This window comes from Tachysurus fulvidraco, chromosome 20 (assembly GCF_022655615.1).
Source record: "Tachysurus fulvidraco isolate hzauxx_2018 chromosome 20, HZAU_PFXX_2.0, whole genome shotgun sequence".
Classification (NCBI taxonomy): Eukaryota; Metazoa; Chordata; class Actinopteri; order Siluriformes; family Bagridae; genus Tachysurus; species Tachysurus fulvidraco.
This window is the reverse complement of record NC_062537.1, coordinates 9,709,062-9,726,328: the sequence shown is the minus strand read 5'-3', so window position 1 is coordinate 9,726,328 and position 17,267 is coordinate 9,709,062. Positions and strand designations below refer to the sequence as shown.

Sequence of the window (17,267 nt, the reverse complement as noted above, 5' to 3'; positions counted from 1 at the left end):
TTTTAAAAACCTCTCATGAATCGCACACCAGTTTTCTGAATACTTTTTGAATATAACTAAAATGCAACTCATGACGACGGTCACAATAACAACGGGAGGCTTTTTTTTGTTTTTTTTTACAAAGAAACAAAACTCGTCTGTGAGTTAAATCGCTTTATGAAACTATTAAATATTTTACATTTAAAAACCTGATAAGTATGCGGAAGTTGCTTCAATGCCACAGAAGTACATAAAGTATGCAGGAAAGTATGCTGTTCACGTTGCTACTGCAAGGTCATACATCAAGTATGAGCCACGACTTACCATCCGGAGCACACACTGAGGTCAGACAGGTGGACAGGTACATGTGCACCTATGTCGTCAGCTTCAGAGTGAAGACAAACCGCCTCAGTCTTCTTAATATTCTCTAAATTGAGATGAATCTCTGGAACAGCATCATCCTAGGGACAACAAAAAAAATGCCAAGCCTTGTCTTGTGAGATCATTTAAATTAGTAAATGATATGATGTTCTTGTGTTGGGCAGTGCACATGTTATGAGAGACTTCTACAGAAAAGGTTTACTTCTATTTACCGTTGTTAAGGGCAGTTCTACATGTTACAGAAATACAGGGTGCACTTATTTTGTTTTATCCCACCTGGTTTATGAATATTTTATTTTTTGGGACACTACATACTAAAATCTATTATGATTTTTTGACACTTGAGGTTATTAGTTTGTTTAGAGGAGTTGGTGAAGACCGCATAATTGATGGTGCAGTTAAATAAAACCACAGAACTGAAGGAAGGTGTACTTTCTTTTTTCAAGACTGCACATCCTGTCGAAAGACACCTCGCCTGCTAATTTAGGTTTATGGTTCCTTTAATGTAAGGAAATCACCAGCTGTGTCTCACTCCAAGTCCCCAGGTCTAGATCTAGTGACCTGATTTTGAGTTTTATGCTACTGTAAGTTATTTTATGGTGTGCAATTAACAACATGCTGGGGTGAATAATTCATTATAGCGCCAGCATCATTGTCCATCATGTAATACATTATTATCTTGCCCTGGTTTCACTGCATTTAAGCAGAAGCACCAATATTTCACAAATTCTCTCAGCCACCAAGCAGCAGAATACCCTGAAATGCTACAACAGAAACACTACACTCATCTCTCCAACTCAATTCTTTTGACTTGTTTCTTTGCAGTCAATTAAAAAAAAAAAAAAAAATTGTTTTTGGCTAGACAGGAAATGTGTGTCAGGTGCATTAGAAGACCATTGGGATATAAGAGTCAGATATAGACAGAGATAGAGGAAGTTTAGACAGATATACCTTCACTGCTCTTCTAATGGAGCCAACAGACAAGGTGGCAGGAGCAGGGGAGCCATCTTTCGCTCTTGTCTCTCCACTGGTCTGTATAGTCTGTCCCTCCTCAAGCAGGATGCAAGACCCCTGGTATCTCTGTTCCACATACAGCAGCCAGCTGCGGCACACACAAACAGTCTGTACTTCCATAACTCATCACACAAAAGATACAACAGCAACCAAGATATCGCCCATAATGATACACAAACAGCTCCAAGGACATTTCCACAGGGACTAAACCGCTCCTTCTGTTGCAGTGCCTTTAGTTAGCACCCTCCCCTGCTAGCTTTCATTGTCAGTCCAGAGAGACTGACAAGCTAGTTTAGTAATGGCAGAAAAAGGAGCTAAAATTACCTTTCCTAGCTTTTCTGCTTCTCTCTCTCTCTCTCTCTCTCTCTCTCTCTCTCATTCCTTTTAGTACAATAAGCTTTGCTGCATGACTTAGAGGATTGACAAAGTGACTACAAACCAACAACTTTTGATTCAACCTGATTCAGTTTGAGCTAAAATGCTATGAAGTATGATGGTTAAGTAAAGCTCCAACTTGAAGAAGGCCATGGTGATCTAGTGACTCCCACATTAATAATCCATCAAAGTATTGCTCGCTGCTGTGACACAGCAGGAATCATCTCATCGATCCAGACGGAAGGATTTGTGTGAAAAGGGTACTGCAACGCTCTCTTGCTCCTTGCTTGGCCTGTGGCATGATCAATAATCAGAATCACAGCCAGTAAATCAAATTTGAATGAAAGTCCACTAAGTGCTAGAATACAGTTTTTAGCTCCTATCCGATTTCCCGCTGAACCACACATCTACAGCCAGCAAAGCCGGCTCAACAAAAGCTTGCTTGAAAGAAAGGATTAGATGGACTCTTACAGAGACTAACTGCCAAAGAGATTCAGCAACCACCAAACACTCTATAACTAGCATTTCATATGCCATAAAATCAACCATCTGAAAGGGCTCATATAGTTTTAGGGGTAACGGTATTTTGGTAGTTAGTTAAAATGTTGTTATAAACTCATGTTTACAAAAATCATCATGCAGCAATGACACAATTCACACTGCTAACACAAGACACGATTTGTGTAAGGGATTAGACTAACCAGCACCAAAACCAGACCATAACCATATTGAGTAGCATTTCATCTTCTGAAAAGGAGACTGACGGAAAAACTGTTGGGCTCAGAACAGAAGAAAGCAGAAGAGATAAACACAGAAAGTGCACCCATTGATGAGGAACCACTGCATAATATCTAACTACTGCTCAGTGTGGTTCAGTTCTCTACACATGTATAACATACAGAACAACCCAGAGAGAATAGAGACACAACATTATCAAAGAACCATAAAACACTGAGATGCACACGTTCGCACACTTATACGCATACGCCTACACTCTCAGCTTACAATGACTATAAGTTAACTGTAGACCTATGTTAAATTACACATACTTGTAGCAAACGGCAGCCAGAAGCAAAAAGACAGAGCAAATAAAATTTAAAATGGAGATTTAGTACACACTGGCAGCTGGCTGGCAGTGCTTCTGCAATAGATTTACAGAACTGTTCGTATATTAAGGAGAGATTTCTAAAAGTCATACTGCACTTACTTTAGTTTGAAGCCCGTTTACTCCTTAAACCCATCCTGATTACTTTTACTGTCATACATTAACCAAAGGTTCAATAAATATCCTTACCACCCTCTCTGGGCTTGGATTGTGGCTTCTTGGGGAAACAAAATTCCCTTCACGTCCTCCATGTCCCGACAGATCTCAATCCTTTTCCCATATGGTGCCAGACCCTCGTAGATGTGCAGCTGCGTCATTAGGCATGGCCATGAAAGATTCATCGTCAGTATGCAGTCATTAGAAATCCCTCATTAGGAAACAGTGGGGTACTATATACTTTCTTTTTGCAATTTTTAGCTTTTTCAATAATAGCATCAGAACCAATTGAAAACAGACAATACAGCCAATGTTTAACACTTAAATGAGATAATATGTCAGCTAATCACCCAAGAAGCATCTAAACGCCAGATTTAAGGAGACAAATTTGATCCCTTTTAGCATTAGAAATTTCAATCATGTTCGGTTGTAGGGAAAAATCAATTGTGTGGCGATTTTGTTATAGTTACATGCTTATTTATTCACACATTAAATAAAGTTCATATGTAAATCTCTCTGTTCTGTTTTTGCAGCTATTGTATCTAGAGAAAGAATCTGTATTTGGCACAGTAAATGACTGAATAGTAGTTAAAGGTAAATCAATAAGATGTCTAATATTGTTGGACTGCAGTGAATAATCAGTCATGAAACAGGGATTAAATCTGTGACAATGCAAGGCTTTGAAGCGATTAAGCCATCTGATAGAGCACTTTCTATCAGATGGCTTAAATCGCTGCAAAGGATGTAATCCTCTAGTTGAAATCCTCATAATGGAATGTAGTCTTGAATATGAAGTCACGTGTAATTTCATTATGAAAAAATAACACACTTCTTTATCATACAATGGGATAAGCATTTAGGAAGAAAGAGTTCGATGTGAGAATAATACAGAGCATGAATGGAAGAAGTTACAGAGCCCTTACCAAAGTAGGTCGTGGACTGACTTTCCCAAACCCGCCCATCTTTACCTGTTGAGCCAAGTAAGAAACTTCCTCAAACTTAGACACTCACAACTGCATGAATTGTAAACAATAAAACACTAAAACTTGTACAACATTCTTACCACAGAATTAGCAGTTGAACTTTCGCTATTAGGAAAAGCTTTACTCTCTAGTGTCTCTGTGGCAAGTGATGGCACTACATTGGATTTCAAATACTGATAAAACGGAGTATGGGAGGTCCTTAAAGCACTGGTCAGAGTTGTTTCGCAATCCTTCTCCCCCACATCTCCACCCTGTGAGTCACTGGTTTTCTGTTGTGGACTAAGGTTTGGAGGAGAACCCTCATCGTTTGGAGCTTGTGTTCTGAGGAAAGTTGTCCAAGTGAGCTGTTGATGTAGCAGCAAGCCTGACTCTCCATCAATGGTATCATCATCATAGCGATCCCAAAGAGGTCTGGCAAAACACTGTGGGTACTCTGGTTCATCTGGCCTGTCTTCCATATCCTCTGTCTCAGAGCTGCTAAAGGTGGATGATTGCAGCCTCTCACTGACAGACTGCAAAAGCGAAAGGATGGAAGAAGCTTGATGTTCCTCACTTCGCTGCTCTTCCTCTGTGGCGGGGGGCACATGCAGCCCATCATCCCGTGAGGCATCATCTCTTCCACTGTCTTCCTCGTATATTGGGGAAAGTGAAAAGGGGTATATCTTAACCCGCCGTGTACTTGGACTCAGTAGAGGCCCTGTGTCATTCACGAACACTGTATCAGTCTCCTCTTCCTCACTGATGATGGCAAAGGTGCCAGGGAGATCCAAGTGCGGCCTAGATGAGACAGGAAAGGCTGCCAGCTTGCCAGCTGCCCCGTCCAGGCTTAATCCTACTGAATCTGAATTTAGTGTATCATCTTCCTGGCTCTGGTCATCATTAACAGTGACTTTAACTGCTCGGAAACACTCAAGATCATCACCGAAATCAACTGATGTGTCCGAACTGGGCAACCAAAGAGGTTGTACACCAGCAGAGACCTTCCTCTCCACCTGGAGCTCACTGTCCAGTCCCCGTTCAACCTCATAAGCTAAAGATCCAACATCTGGGACTAAGCGTAGCTCCCCTATGCCTGCACAGGTTGATGACCCTTGTGTATCTATGCTTTGTATATCCTGATCAGCCAATATAGGCTTCTCACAGCCGATCAGATGAGGTTCTGAGATGATGTCAAATGCATGGCTTTGGACCACTAACAGATTTGGTTTGTCATCTTTTTTAGGGGAATCTTTTAATGGAACTACAATATTTTCAGCTAGCTGTATGGAATCTGGTTTAACTTGAGATAAGCTTTTTCTAATACCCTCAAGCTCGCTTGATTCCACAGCATTAATGATTGTAGATACATCACCTGAGTTCAAGTACAATGCATGAGCATGATTATTGCTTTCTGGATTGTCTTTGGCTGAATACTGAAGCCCTGTGTCATTCATTTTCTGTAAAAAACAAATGCACTCGTCCACAACACCCTGTGCCTGTCCTTTGTTTACCTCACATAAACCCCCACATGCGGTTGGCTGTACAGATGTTATATTGCTATCACTAAGAACATATTTTGGTAATTGTTCATTGTTTGTCTCAGTTTTGGCAGGTTCTACCATCTCTACAGGATTTACCCCAAGCAGTAAAACATTGTGATGCAGAGAGTCCTGTCTATGATTTTGAGAGGCAGAATTCCTTTCTATACACAGCTCCAGCTCATGTGGGCAACATCCGTTCACTGCTTCCTCTTTGAGTTCCTGCATGCTGAATAGTCCACAAGTGGAGGTAATATCAGCACTAATAGACCCGCTGTTCCGGATGTCTGTGTCTGAACCAGCAATGGACTCGTAGCCTGAGGAGGGAGTGGACCGACTCCCATCTGCCTGCATCCTGCTGCTTAAAGTCCCATCTGAGATAGTTGAGTGAGGATTTCCATCACCATGAACAGGTAAATGTTCTCTTAATGCCTGTCCCAAGCTGGCTGCTCCATCCATGCTCTCCTTTGCATCCATAAAAATTAGATTCTCCATACCTTCAATAAACTCATCTCTTGATAGAGCCTCTTTTTCACGTTCAGAAATGTCAATCCTCTCCAGGGCAGCCAGAGCATTTGTGAGAATGATTTCTACTATCTTTTTGGACTCCACTTGTAGTGTCTCTCTATCTCCACGCAGCTGCTGTGTGTCTTCATCATCCATGATGAACTCTGCCTGCCAGGCAGCATGTCCTGATATTTCTGCTACAGATGATAACTTGGGGGCTTGAGTTTCTTTATGGTCCCATCCTTCTAGGCCAGAACTAGACAGCTGGCTATCTGGGCAGAAATCAGGAGCAATTTTCAAACCACTGAGGTTTGTGTGCATGTTGGAGGCAGTGTTAATTTTAGCAAAATGAGTGTTTAAGTTTGTGGCAGTATTTGTGTTGGGCGGCTGCATTTGGGGTGTATCTGGGGTTTCAGCTAAAAAATGAAGCATCAGCTCATCAGTATAGTGAGACTCTGACTGTAGACATGCCTCAAGGTCTGATTCCATTGTCAGAGGCAAAGATTCAGACTCTGATGGCTCCAAGTTATTAGCTTCCCCATCAATAACTGACTCTAAAACAGTAGACCTACAGAGACTATTTTCATCAGCACACAGCATCTGACCTGATACCATTGGATTAAATTCTAAATAATTTATATCAGCCTTGGTATTTGAGTGTAAGGCACTTGAGCTCAGGGCGCTGTGCATTTCATCGGTCTTTGCTGTACTGCAAGTGTTAAAGGTTACAGTGGAAGCACCCACTGAAGCATATATTTGATGATCAGAGCGAACACTATTTGAAGATAAGAATGTTTTTGGGTTAGGCTGTCCTGAATGGATCTCTGGGGGGGAAGTTACGACATGGCTGCCTGTTTTTGCCTCATTCTGCTCTGTGTCTTCTTCTGAAGCAGCCAGACCCACATCAACCTCGCAATGCCCCTCCTCTCCCTCTGAGATTGGGGAGTGGAGTCGAACTTCCTGGTTCCTCTGCATCTTCCTGATCTTCCTAAGGCCACGGTATGTCACATGTGTCACCACCGGGGGGCATGCCAGAGCACGGCGCCGTTCCTGCACTTCTTCTGGTTCCGTGTTCTCTTCTTCCACAGTAGCAGACAAGCTTTCTCTTACTGTATTCCCATCCTCTTCAGCCAAAACCTCCTCCTGCAGCCTGTGAAAGAAGGCAAGGACAACAGTTAAGACTATACAAATCTGACCAAGGTGCAATCATTGGTTTTATGATATTGACAAAAGGTATGAACTGGTTCAATTTGGTTTACTGTGAAATAAGGATATATGGAAGTCATATCTAAAAGCACTAAGAGCTGTAACATTAATAAATTCAGTCTACTGGTCATTAAACAAGAATAAAACAAATGTAGAATCATAGCTGAGGAAAGCAGCATCAGAACACCCAGTATGACTCATTTGGTGTTGACACCAAGCTCTATACACAACCACTGTTTTTAGCAGGTTCTCCACTGCATGTCCAACAACTGATGTGTAATAGCACCTACTCAAACAGCAGTTCAAGAACAGTTTTCATTAATCATTTATAACCAGCTGCTAAACAAAACCCCATTCTTCCCAGGGGCATGGTACTGAGGCACTCCGAATACAGCTTTACCTCACAGATTTAACACAGTTCCTTAACAGGATTAAAGGTTTTTATTTTTATGAGGACTTTTTTATAACTCATCGACATGAAAATATTGACCGTCCTACACAAGACTGAAAAGCATAAAAAAGCTTTTCTAAGAGCTTCAAGTCCTTGATTTCTGAGTGAATGGTTCACCGGTGTAAACAAACCTCTCTAAAGGATCGTGCTGCTTCATATTGACACCTTATTCTCTATCTATTTTAAAACAATTATACAGCTGGCTTTCAATAGAGCAAGATGTGCATTCTGTCATAGAATTGCAAACGACACACGGTAACAGTAAAATTGCTAGAAAGTAGTCTAGGCACGTTCATAAATGAAAGACACGTGTTTTCATTATAAAAGACAATACTGAATTTAACTCAAAATCTCAGTACTTTAAAATAACACCACCAATAATAATAAAGCTCAGAAGAGACATGCTAAAAATACACATCATTTCATGCAGGAATGAGAATGCGTGTGTATGAGAAAGAAAGAAAGAAAGAAAAAAAGAAAGAGAGCGGAACAGAACAGAACAGAACAGAGCTGGCACACTGTCACTCTTCAGACTATTCCTAGCAAGCCGTGCAGTGAGGCTCTCTCGACAGTGCCTGAAGCCCACAGTCGGGTCTGAGCAAAACTCAACCTGGATTCATGCTAACTAGCAACCAAAAATTGTACGTCTATCTAAAACTATTTTCAGATTAAAAAAAAAACATATTTGAAAGTTTTATAAGCTACAATGCTTTACAGTCTTTTTCTCCTGAACCTGATGAGATAGAAGCTAAAACGACAGTGAGATAATGAGAGTGCAGCTCCATTTAGAAGTCAGTTCTATTTTTTAGGCACAGATTTTCTCTTGTTTCTGTCATTAAGCCAAAAACCATCTACATCAAGGCACCAGTGGGGGTTATAGACCATATGGAACATAAGGCGCATATGGGCCATAATTTTATCCTCATCACCATACCATGAGTCATCAATACTCAGACAGGGGGAGAGAGAGAGACAGGGAGTTTCAAATTCCACACAAGGTTTATCTGGGGCCCTGTGCCTGTCCATTCAACTGTATAGAGGGACTGGTATACCTCCATGGGTAACTACACTACCGTGCGTGCACACATGCAGGCACACACACACACACACACACACACACACACACACACACACACACACACACACACACACACAGATGCACTATGACTTTCCACGGACATAATTAATGCTATACCTAGACCTAAACCTACAAAACCTTGTTTAAATAGCCCACCAGTTTAAACTGTCACTTGTTCTTCTCAGAAAGATAAAAAACAATCAAGTTATGAATAGGGTATTTTTATTTATTTATTTTAAGGTATATATAGAACAGTAAACTGACATTGCAGTATAAAAGGAGACAAGTGGCCAGACACAGAACAGAAGCAGATGGCCTGTCTTGCTCATTGTGACAAAACAATCTGCAGACAAGGCAAAAGCTTATAAAAGCATATACTATCAGTTCAGACAAAACTGGGTTTAAAAAAAAGGACTAAAACCCACATTCTACAGGTCACTCAATTAATAATCCACAATTTGCACTGTTCAACCAGTCTTGTCCATGCAATGTGCACAAAATATTATGGATAAGATTCTTCGCTGGAGTGGCCTGCTTGCTATGCAGTGCTGTCTCTGCTCTTTATTGGTGCGTGGCTCTGCACTCAGAAGCACTTCTACCTCAGTCAAAGTAATTCTATCTCTGTAATTTTAGTCTGAATCACTTTGCTCTCACAATCAAATCTAATTATTTTCCGCTCTTATGCCGCAGGAGATTTTTGGATACAACGCCACACACTACCGACATTCACCAACATCGGTGATTCAGGTAAAAAGACCTCCTCCTGGCTTGCTATCGTCATCTTTTTCGGTATGTACGTTAAGTACCTATAGTTAATTGCAACTATGAATAGAAGCTCTCTTTGGCCTATTTCAGTAGCAGAGCAGAAATCAGCTTCAACTTCTCTCCCACTCTTACTTTCTTCACTCGGACTCAAGGCTCTTTTCCTTTCTCTTCCTTTGTTCCTACTGTCAAGGACCAAACACTTAGGCATATTCACACAATCATACACTCAGAGCACACCTTGTGTAACACTCAGGAGTTCTGAGGAGTCTTTGTGTTCTCACACACCATTTGGCTCAGATGCCTCTCCCTGAAGAACTCACCAGAGAACAGTCAAGGAGGTGCGTTTTTCTTGCAGAGCACTTGACGTAATCTGAGCATGTACAAGAAAATGGAGGCATTCAGGCTTCTCCAAGCATGATTAAATGATGCTGTGTCTAAAGATAGATCACCAAATCATGCTCCCAAACACCAAGCGAGAAAGAATACTGATAAGACCAAATGTTTCTCTGTGATGATTATTTCAGCATTGCGATCAGATTATTCCTGAGCCATATTCACATCCCATGAGGGACTTCTGGGTAATGAGCACTTCTTGAGGCCCTTGCTTATGTTTGTTTTCCTCTGGGTGCGAGAGATTTCTACCGAGACAGATTCACGTGTACATGTGCACCATTCCCAGGACACCTACTGTACATTTACTGTCTTGAAATCTCACAACAAGGATGCAAAAGAGAGAGAACTGCCCAAAAGTGTGTACACAGCAGGAAGTAAAGACTTATTTAATAACAGGATGCTGGATGAGATTAATGTAGAGAATTCATTTTCATCAAGTAGATTACTGTCAGAGCTGTAATCTTTACAGCCAGCATTATGTGATTAATCTGATGACCTTACATGCTGAGACCTTATATGCGGATAAAGCTGAAAGAAGGTAGAGTTGAAGTGCCTTTTTAAAGTATTTTAATTAATACGTTGCTGACACATTTACTTTAATAAAGTAAATGTAGTCTTTTAAAAGTCTAACAATGAAGCACATGTTGATTTGGCAATGTTGTTCTATTCCTAGCAAAAATGCTTCAACTCTTTCAAATTGCAAGCAATTGCTAATCATCATCATCATCATCATCAAAAGTCATTTATTTGTATACTTGAATTTGTTCTTTGGGTTGTTTTTGTGTAACTGTATGACTGCAGCCAAAAGAAGCAGTTCCATAGTATGATGCTTCCACCACCATACTTCACCATGTAGGTATGGGGTTCAATGGGTGATAAAACAGACCAGAACACGTTGTCACATTGCTTTCCTGTGATTGGATATATGTTTTGGCAATTTATTTTCTTGAAAGATATTGACGCAGCCTCCCTGTTAAGTTTTCGTCTTGTACTTTTGTCAGTTTTGGAGGAACGTCCTGTTCTTTGTAATGTCACTTTGTAATCAGAATCACTTAGCTGATGGCAGGGGTGTGATAATTACTTTTAAATCTGAGTTTAAATGGGATTGGTCAATTCTGAGCAGCCAAGCGCCCTGTAGTTAAAAGGTGTGCAGGATATTTTCATTTATTTCTCTATTATTCACCATTTTGTTGGCTTCTATAATACCTATTAAAGCTGGAACACAAGCTGATATCTTTGATCTTGCTTTCATTTTTTACAATCACAAAACCCTGCTATTTTAACAGGGTATGTAGACTTTTTATATCCACTGTAATTACTGTGTAGACTAATTGTCTTTTATTTTGTCTGTAAAAAGAAACATATCCCATATTAGTGAGGTGTGAAATAAACAAGTGCACAGCTGTGTTTACAGTGTAGTGGCTTCAGCATGGGATAAGACTGTAACCAGCTCCTGCAACATGTAAACATGCTGTCGTTGTCTTCTTCCTCTCTCTCTTCTTAAGGGCATAACTGAGACATGTGAGCCAACCACCCTACTTGTTTCCCATTTGGTACATTTTCTCTCTGTCTGGGTGGGTTTGTATACTTTTCAGTCTTGTCTGTGCTTCACAAATGAAAAGCAGTTCTGTAAAGTGTTTGTTCTGCCAGAAACATGACATCATCGCACATCAAACAGATGTTATCACATGACATGGGGAATGTTCTTGGATAATAGACACGCATATATACACATTTACATACTCACTAAAGCTCGGAGGCCTGCAGCGCCCTATGTTTCTAGTTAGGTCTGTGATCCATCTCGCACAGCTCAAATGGCTTTGATGCTAATAGTGTTTGGGATTTTAGATCCTCGTATGCTTATTGCTTGCAGGTTTTAGCTACTGGAATGGAATGTGACTCTAGGTGAAGTGCCTTCCACAGCCAAATGTTCTTTACAGACTCAGATCAAGAATCAGGACCATGAGCAGGATTTGGAGCAAAAAATATTCCATTCACCGCTGGGAATTCAGATTAGTCCTGAGAGTTTATTGTTTGTCCAAAAGCACAGCAAGGATGTGAAATCATCTTTATTTCTTCCTTTAATCAGACTCACGGGCCTGCATGACCTTTGTTTCAGTGAAGTTTTATTCAATACTACATGATAAAAAATCTTTCTTTCTAATCTGTGCTTCATGTTCTCTTCTCTGTCAGAAATTGTTCAGATGAACAAGACGGGGTTAGCAAGCTAGCTAAACTGAACTGAAAAAATCACAGGTCATGTAAATAAAGGGTTTGAATCACTCACCATCACCTAGTAATAGTTTGAAATACAAAATTACAGAGAAACTCGCTTCCTGTTATCACTGGTCTATTATCATGACTTCATAATGGGTTATGATACAACCGACAGATATGCACAGAACTGTTATTCCCACTCCTTTTCTATCCCCGAAGGAAGCGGTGTTGTATAAAGTATTAGAAAGCAATACTTGAGTAAAAGTACAAGTATTGTACTAGAAAAAGACTTTAAAAAAGCGAAAGTTACCTTTTAGAATATTACTCAAGTAAAAGTCTTAAAGTATCTGATATTTACTGTACTTAAGTACCAAAAGTAATTTTCTGATATTTAATGTACTTAAGTATTTGAAGTAAAAGTAAAAAGTAAAATTTCATTTGATTTTCAGTAGGCATAAGAGGCACTTCATCAGGTAGGAAGAATCTTTCATTCCAATGTACAGAAACATTTCTTGGAAATACGGCCACCGGTGTATAACGTTATCTTCTTCACCCTGTTCACCACTATCGTCAGGGTGGTCATCTACAATAACGGAAGGTCCTCCGTGGTTTCAGTTTTGCTTCCTCCTACTTTGGCAACATTACGCTGAAATAGTGTGCGCGAAGCGTAATGCAATCTGCAGTCGCACACATTTCTGCTGATTTTATTTTGTAGTAACGAGTAACGAAGATGCTTAGTGGAAATATAGCGGAGTAAAAGTATACATTTTATCTAGGAAATGTAGTATAGTAAAAGTTGACATAAAATTTAAATAGCGAAGTAAAGTACAGATACGTGAAATTTCTACTTAAGTACGGTAACGAAGTATTTGTACTCCGTTACATTACAACACTGGAAGGAAGTGACCAATCCTGGCCACTCCTGCAATTATTTTCTGTTTGTACTCACCTGCAATATTCTCTAATGGAAACCAGTAGTAAACAAAATACATTCCCGTGTTAATGAACATGCCCTTTGTTCATCCCTTGAACTTATATCTGACCATTCGACTGCAAGTCAGATCCTGTGACTTATTTGTCGCTCACAAGTAATCTTGTAACTCAAACTTCAAACTCCTAAGTCATCTGACCATCGTCATTAATTCATTCATCATTAAGTAAACCCCTTACCTGTTCAGCCAGACAAACGTTAAAATGCCAACATTCCTGAATCATTTTTTCCTCTTATAATATAATTCAGGACTCTTTCAGTCTCTCTCCTGTTTGGTCTGTTTATACTCCAAAGATCTCTCTCACACCTGAATGGCTCTGTTTCCGATCAGTCACTGCGTAGCTGGACTTCTTCCGATGGAGCACGATAATGTTTGAAACACGTATCCTGCCAAAGGATTGGAACTGCAAGGCCAAGGTTTTATTTCTCCTATACAGTGAATACATTGGTACATAATGTGGAGCTAAAGATGAATATGAGTATTTCAACCTATCTAGATAAAAAAACTTACAACATGGCACCCTTACTGAGACTGAGACTAACTGACCTGGTGTATGATGTATGAGGACAAATTTCCTGTCTGAATCAACACCGCAAACACATTACTGACTGTGAGACAATATAATAGCATTGCCAAAATAATTCAAAACCTCTCAGCAACATTATATTATAAAGTAGATTTTTCTCCCAAACTCTAGCATTGACACATTACATCTCTAGAAATTCTATTTAAGTTGGCTAGTTTATTTTTTCCAATTAATAGGCAAGATATTTTAGTTGTTCAATTATAAATTAGATGGCTACTGTAATTATAGCCAGCCAACTTACGCCACTGTTAACTAAGGTAACTAAGGGTTCATTTAACATCAACATTAACTTTTGCGTGCTGAGCTCAGTGTTCTTGACACATGGTCAGTTGTGATATGTAGAAAGTGCAACTGGATAAAATATATACAGAGTGAGGAGAGACAAGTGCTTTTCTGTTTGCTATGCTGTACAGAATATGTATGCTATAGCAGCATTAGCTACTGCTTGACACAGCTTACACAATACCAGTACTGTATGTGTGCAGCTACAATTTTCCTCATGTCTCATCTGACCACCACTGTATTTCTGTGCAACTGTGTATTGTTTATTTTAGCAATAACTGTGACGAATCTAACCAGCTATCATTCCTTTGAGACGCTTTCCTTCAGGCTTTTTCATCTACGGTCACACAAAAATGTTATGAAAGGTAGCAATCTGTCCACTGCAGATACCTGTTGAGACTTCTCACAATCTCTCACATCTTGATATTTGCCAGAGTAGATTAACCAAGGCGAGGACAGTGTTAATCTACAACTACTAAAAAGTGCTTCCTTAACTTGCTTGTAATACCAATTCTTTTTGAGAGGTCTGTAACTTTCCTCTTACCCCACCGATTTGTTCCATTGGTACACAACTTAATTACAAACTCAGTACAGCTGCCAGAAAAAGAACAATCAGATTTTTTTGAACAATTGACAGTAGCCATAAGAAAAGCTTAAGAGGGTCACAGTGCTTTGGAGAAACTTCATCTCTTGCTTCCTCTCTCTCTCTCTCTCTCTCTCTCTCTCTCTCTCTCCATCAGTCACACACATCACAGGCATGCAGCCATGTATAAGGTCATACTCACTGTGTGTCTTGAACATCTTGCTCAGCTTGAATTGTGGCTTTAACCTCTGGATCTGCAGTACACGGAGACACCTCGTGAAGCCTCAGTGACTGTGTGTGCTCTTCTTCTTCCACATTTGTCTCTGCATCTTTCTTTACTGCATGCTGTGTGTCCTCTTCTCCGGGCTGAACTCGAGTGAAAAGAAACAGGCTGCCCAAGCGCCTGAAGAAGCTGTCTACAGGGGGCAGTGGAGAACAGGGCTCAGAGGCAAGGGGGGTGATGGTAGGAGGGTCACTCTCCGCATCCCCCTGAACACTGCCCTCGTGATCACACACACCGTCTCCCTCCAGTGCACCGTCCTGTTCCGGGTGCTCCAGTGCCTTAATGTTGCAAGAGAAACAGAGAGAGCAAGAAAAAAAGGAAAGGTATAAGATTTTCTGGGTCTAGCATTTAGCCGGTAGTGTGATTAGCGGTGATCGCTGAAAGCACCTCATTGGCTCTCTCGGGCTGCACTGTTCCAGCCTCCACTGCTTCTATACTGCAAATGGAACTGAGACAGCAGCATGTTCACCCTCCCCCCCCTCCCCTTCCTTCCCCTCACCCACCAGTCCTGCCCACTGCAATGTTAACTCTTTCAGGTCCATATAGCAGAGAAGGTTTTAGAATGAGCTTGCCATAATTTCTAATCAGTTGTTACATTGGTAGCATTCTGATAAAATATTTGAATAATCCATGATTCAATAAGAACGGTCATCGTTGGTGCCGATGTTTTACGCCGCATATAGCTGTTAAAGTCCCGTAGCTTTTAATAGACTACTGAGGTCAAATTTATGACCACTTCCTTTACTTGAACAAAACCACCTGATCTGGCTGAGCTTCTAGAAAAAAATATTACCCAATGATTTCAGGTACCACAGAGTAACTATGGGTAAGTTTGTATACCTCTCTCAATAAGATTTAGAGCTGGGCCATTCCATAATGCTGATCATAATGATGCTTGAATTTGTGCTCCTCTGGGTTGTTATCGTGCTGGAAGATAATAGACAGTCTAACTAACACCAGGGGTGTGCAATGCTATCAGAAAAAGGCAGGTTGTGGAAGCAGGTTTTCAATCCAATCAAGCAGGAGCCACGTCTGATTCCACATGTTTAATCACTCGAGCTTGGCTACCAGTAGACTCAGGTGTGTCTTATGCTTAATTGGTCTGAAAACCTGCACCCACACCGGCCCTTTGCAGTTAATATTGGACACCCCTGGTCTAACACACACCTACAGGATTTATGTATAAACAGCTTGGTTTTTGGAGCTTTCCAAGCTTCCTTCCATCTTGCCTTAGTCCCAGCTGGAGAGAAGCAGAAATATTGTCTCTACACATCTTTCAGAATTATGCTCTACCTTGGGCTAATCAGACTCTAACACATATTATTAAAACGGGCTTGGATGGGGTTTTTTTGTGTGTGAAAATATTTTTACATTCAGAGAGCAACTGGTAATACCCAGATATTCTTGATGTTCCTACAATGTTCCTTAGAACCTGTGGTAGCCTAGTGGTTAAGGTGTTGGGCTACCAATCGGAAGGATGCAAGTTCGATTCCTACGTCCACCAAACTGCCACTGCTGGGCCCCTGAGCAAGGCCCTTAACCATCAATTGCTCAGTTGTATAAAAATGAGATAAAATGTAAGTCGCCCTGGATATGGGCATCTGCTAAATGCTGTAAATGTAAATGTAACTCATTGAAGGTTATCATGGGTCTCTTGGCAGGCACACTTGTCAGATTTTTTATCTTGGGATGTCCAAAAGTTAGTAAAGGAGGTTCTGGCATAATTTAAACCGGTCTCATTTTCTAACACCAAAAAAAAAAAAAAAGAAATCTGCAAAAAATTTTATCAGCATTGTGTCGACTTTTAGAATACAATTAATAATACAGATCCAGCTTAGATTCAGCACTGTGCTACTCAGAGGAATGAAAAATAATGTTTATTTTTAGATGGTTATAAAAAAAAAATCTACATGCCAAGGGAATGTAAATTATTGCTTAGCCTTCCTCATTTCATGCTAGTACATGTCTCAGGAGAATTCCAACAACAAGCAAAACGCTTTCTAATCCGATGAGATTTGAAGCTTAGCATATTTTGGGTACTTCAGGCAGCTGTTTCCCTGTGAGCACACAGAATAGGTCTACAGTCAAGAGGCCCTAGTTCCTATTCAATAAAATATCCTAGTCATTAAAAACGTAAGATAGCAGTATGAGGTCATGTACGAGAACATAAGGAACAAAAATGGGGGCATTGTTTGAGTCTTTACACAGCATTGTTGCACATATTGGCTCATGATCTTTTCTACACCTAATCCACATAGCACCTGAACAACAACCCCGATGTCCTGTGCAAGCTGCGCCACTCCCCCGTTTCCACATTGAGTGCTGCAGGAAGCTCGCCAGGAAGCTGAAGAGGAAGGAGAGCAAGTTTCGTGTGGCCTTAGCGCTGATGAGCACATTCACAGGCTGTTTGTTCT

General features: G+C 40.5%; 2 protein-coding genes across 2 annotated transcripts in view; one reads left to right on the top strand and one right to left on the bottom strand.

The window, feature by feature from the left end:
- Positions 1–9,583, top strand: part of riox2 (ribosomal oxygenase 2) — a 31,372-nt gene extending 21,789 nt beyond the window's left edge. Inside the window, exon 11 of the mRNA XM_027151392.2 lies at positions 9,443–9,583. Coding sequence (XP_027007193.2) covers positions 9,443–9,568 — 126 coding nt within the window. The 3' untranslated portion in view covers positions 9,569–9,583. The remainder of the gene's footprint in view (positions 1–9,442) is intronic.
- Positions 1–17,267, bottom strand: part of LOC113645658 — a 37,814-nt gene that overhangs the window by 13,749 nt on the left and 6,798 nt on the right. Inside the window, exons 3-8 of the mRNA XM_027151384.2 lie at positions 14,773–15,131; positions 4,074–7,167; positions 3,934–3,978; positions 3,044–3,162; positions 1,312–1,462; positions 304–440 (exon numbers count right to left, since the gene is read on the bottom strand). Of these exons, the coding sequence (XP_027007185.2) occupies positions 304–440; positions 1,312–1,462; positions 3,044–3,162; positions 3,934–3,978; positions 4,074–7,167; positions 14,773–15,131 (3,905 nt within the window). The remainder of the gene's footprint in view (positions 1–303; positions 441–1,311; positions 1,463–3,043; positions 3,163–3,933; positions 3,979–4,073; positions 7,168–14,772; positions 15,132–17,267) is intronic.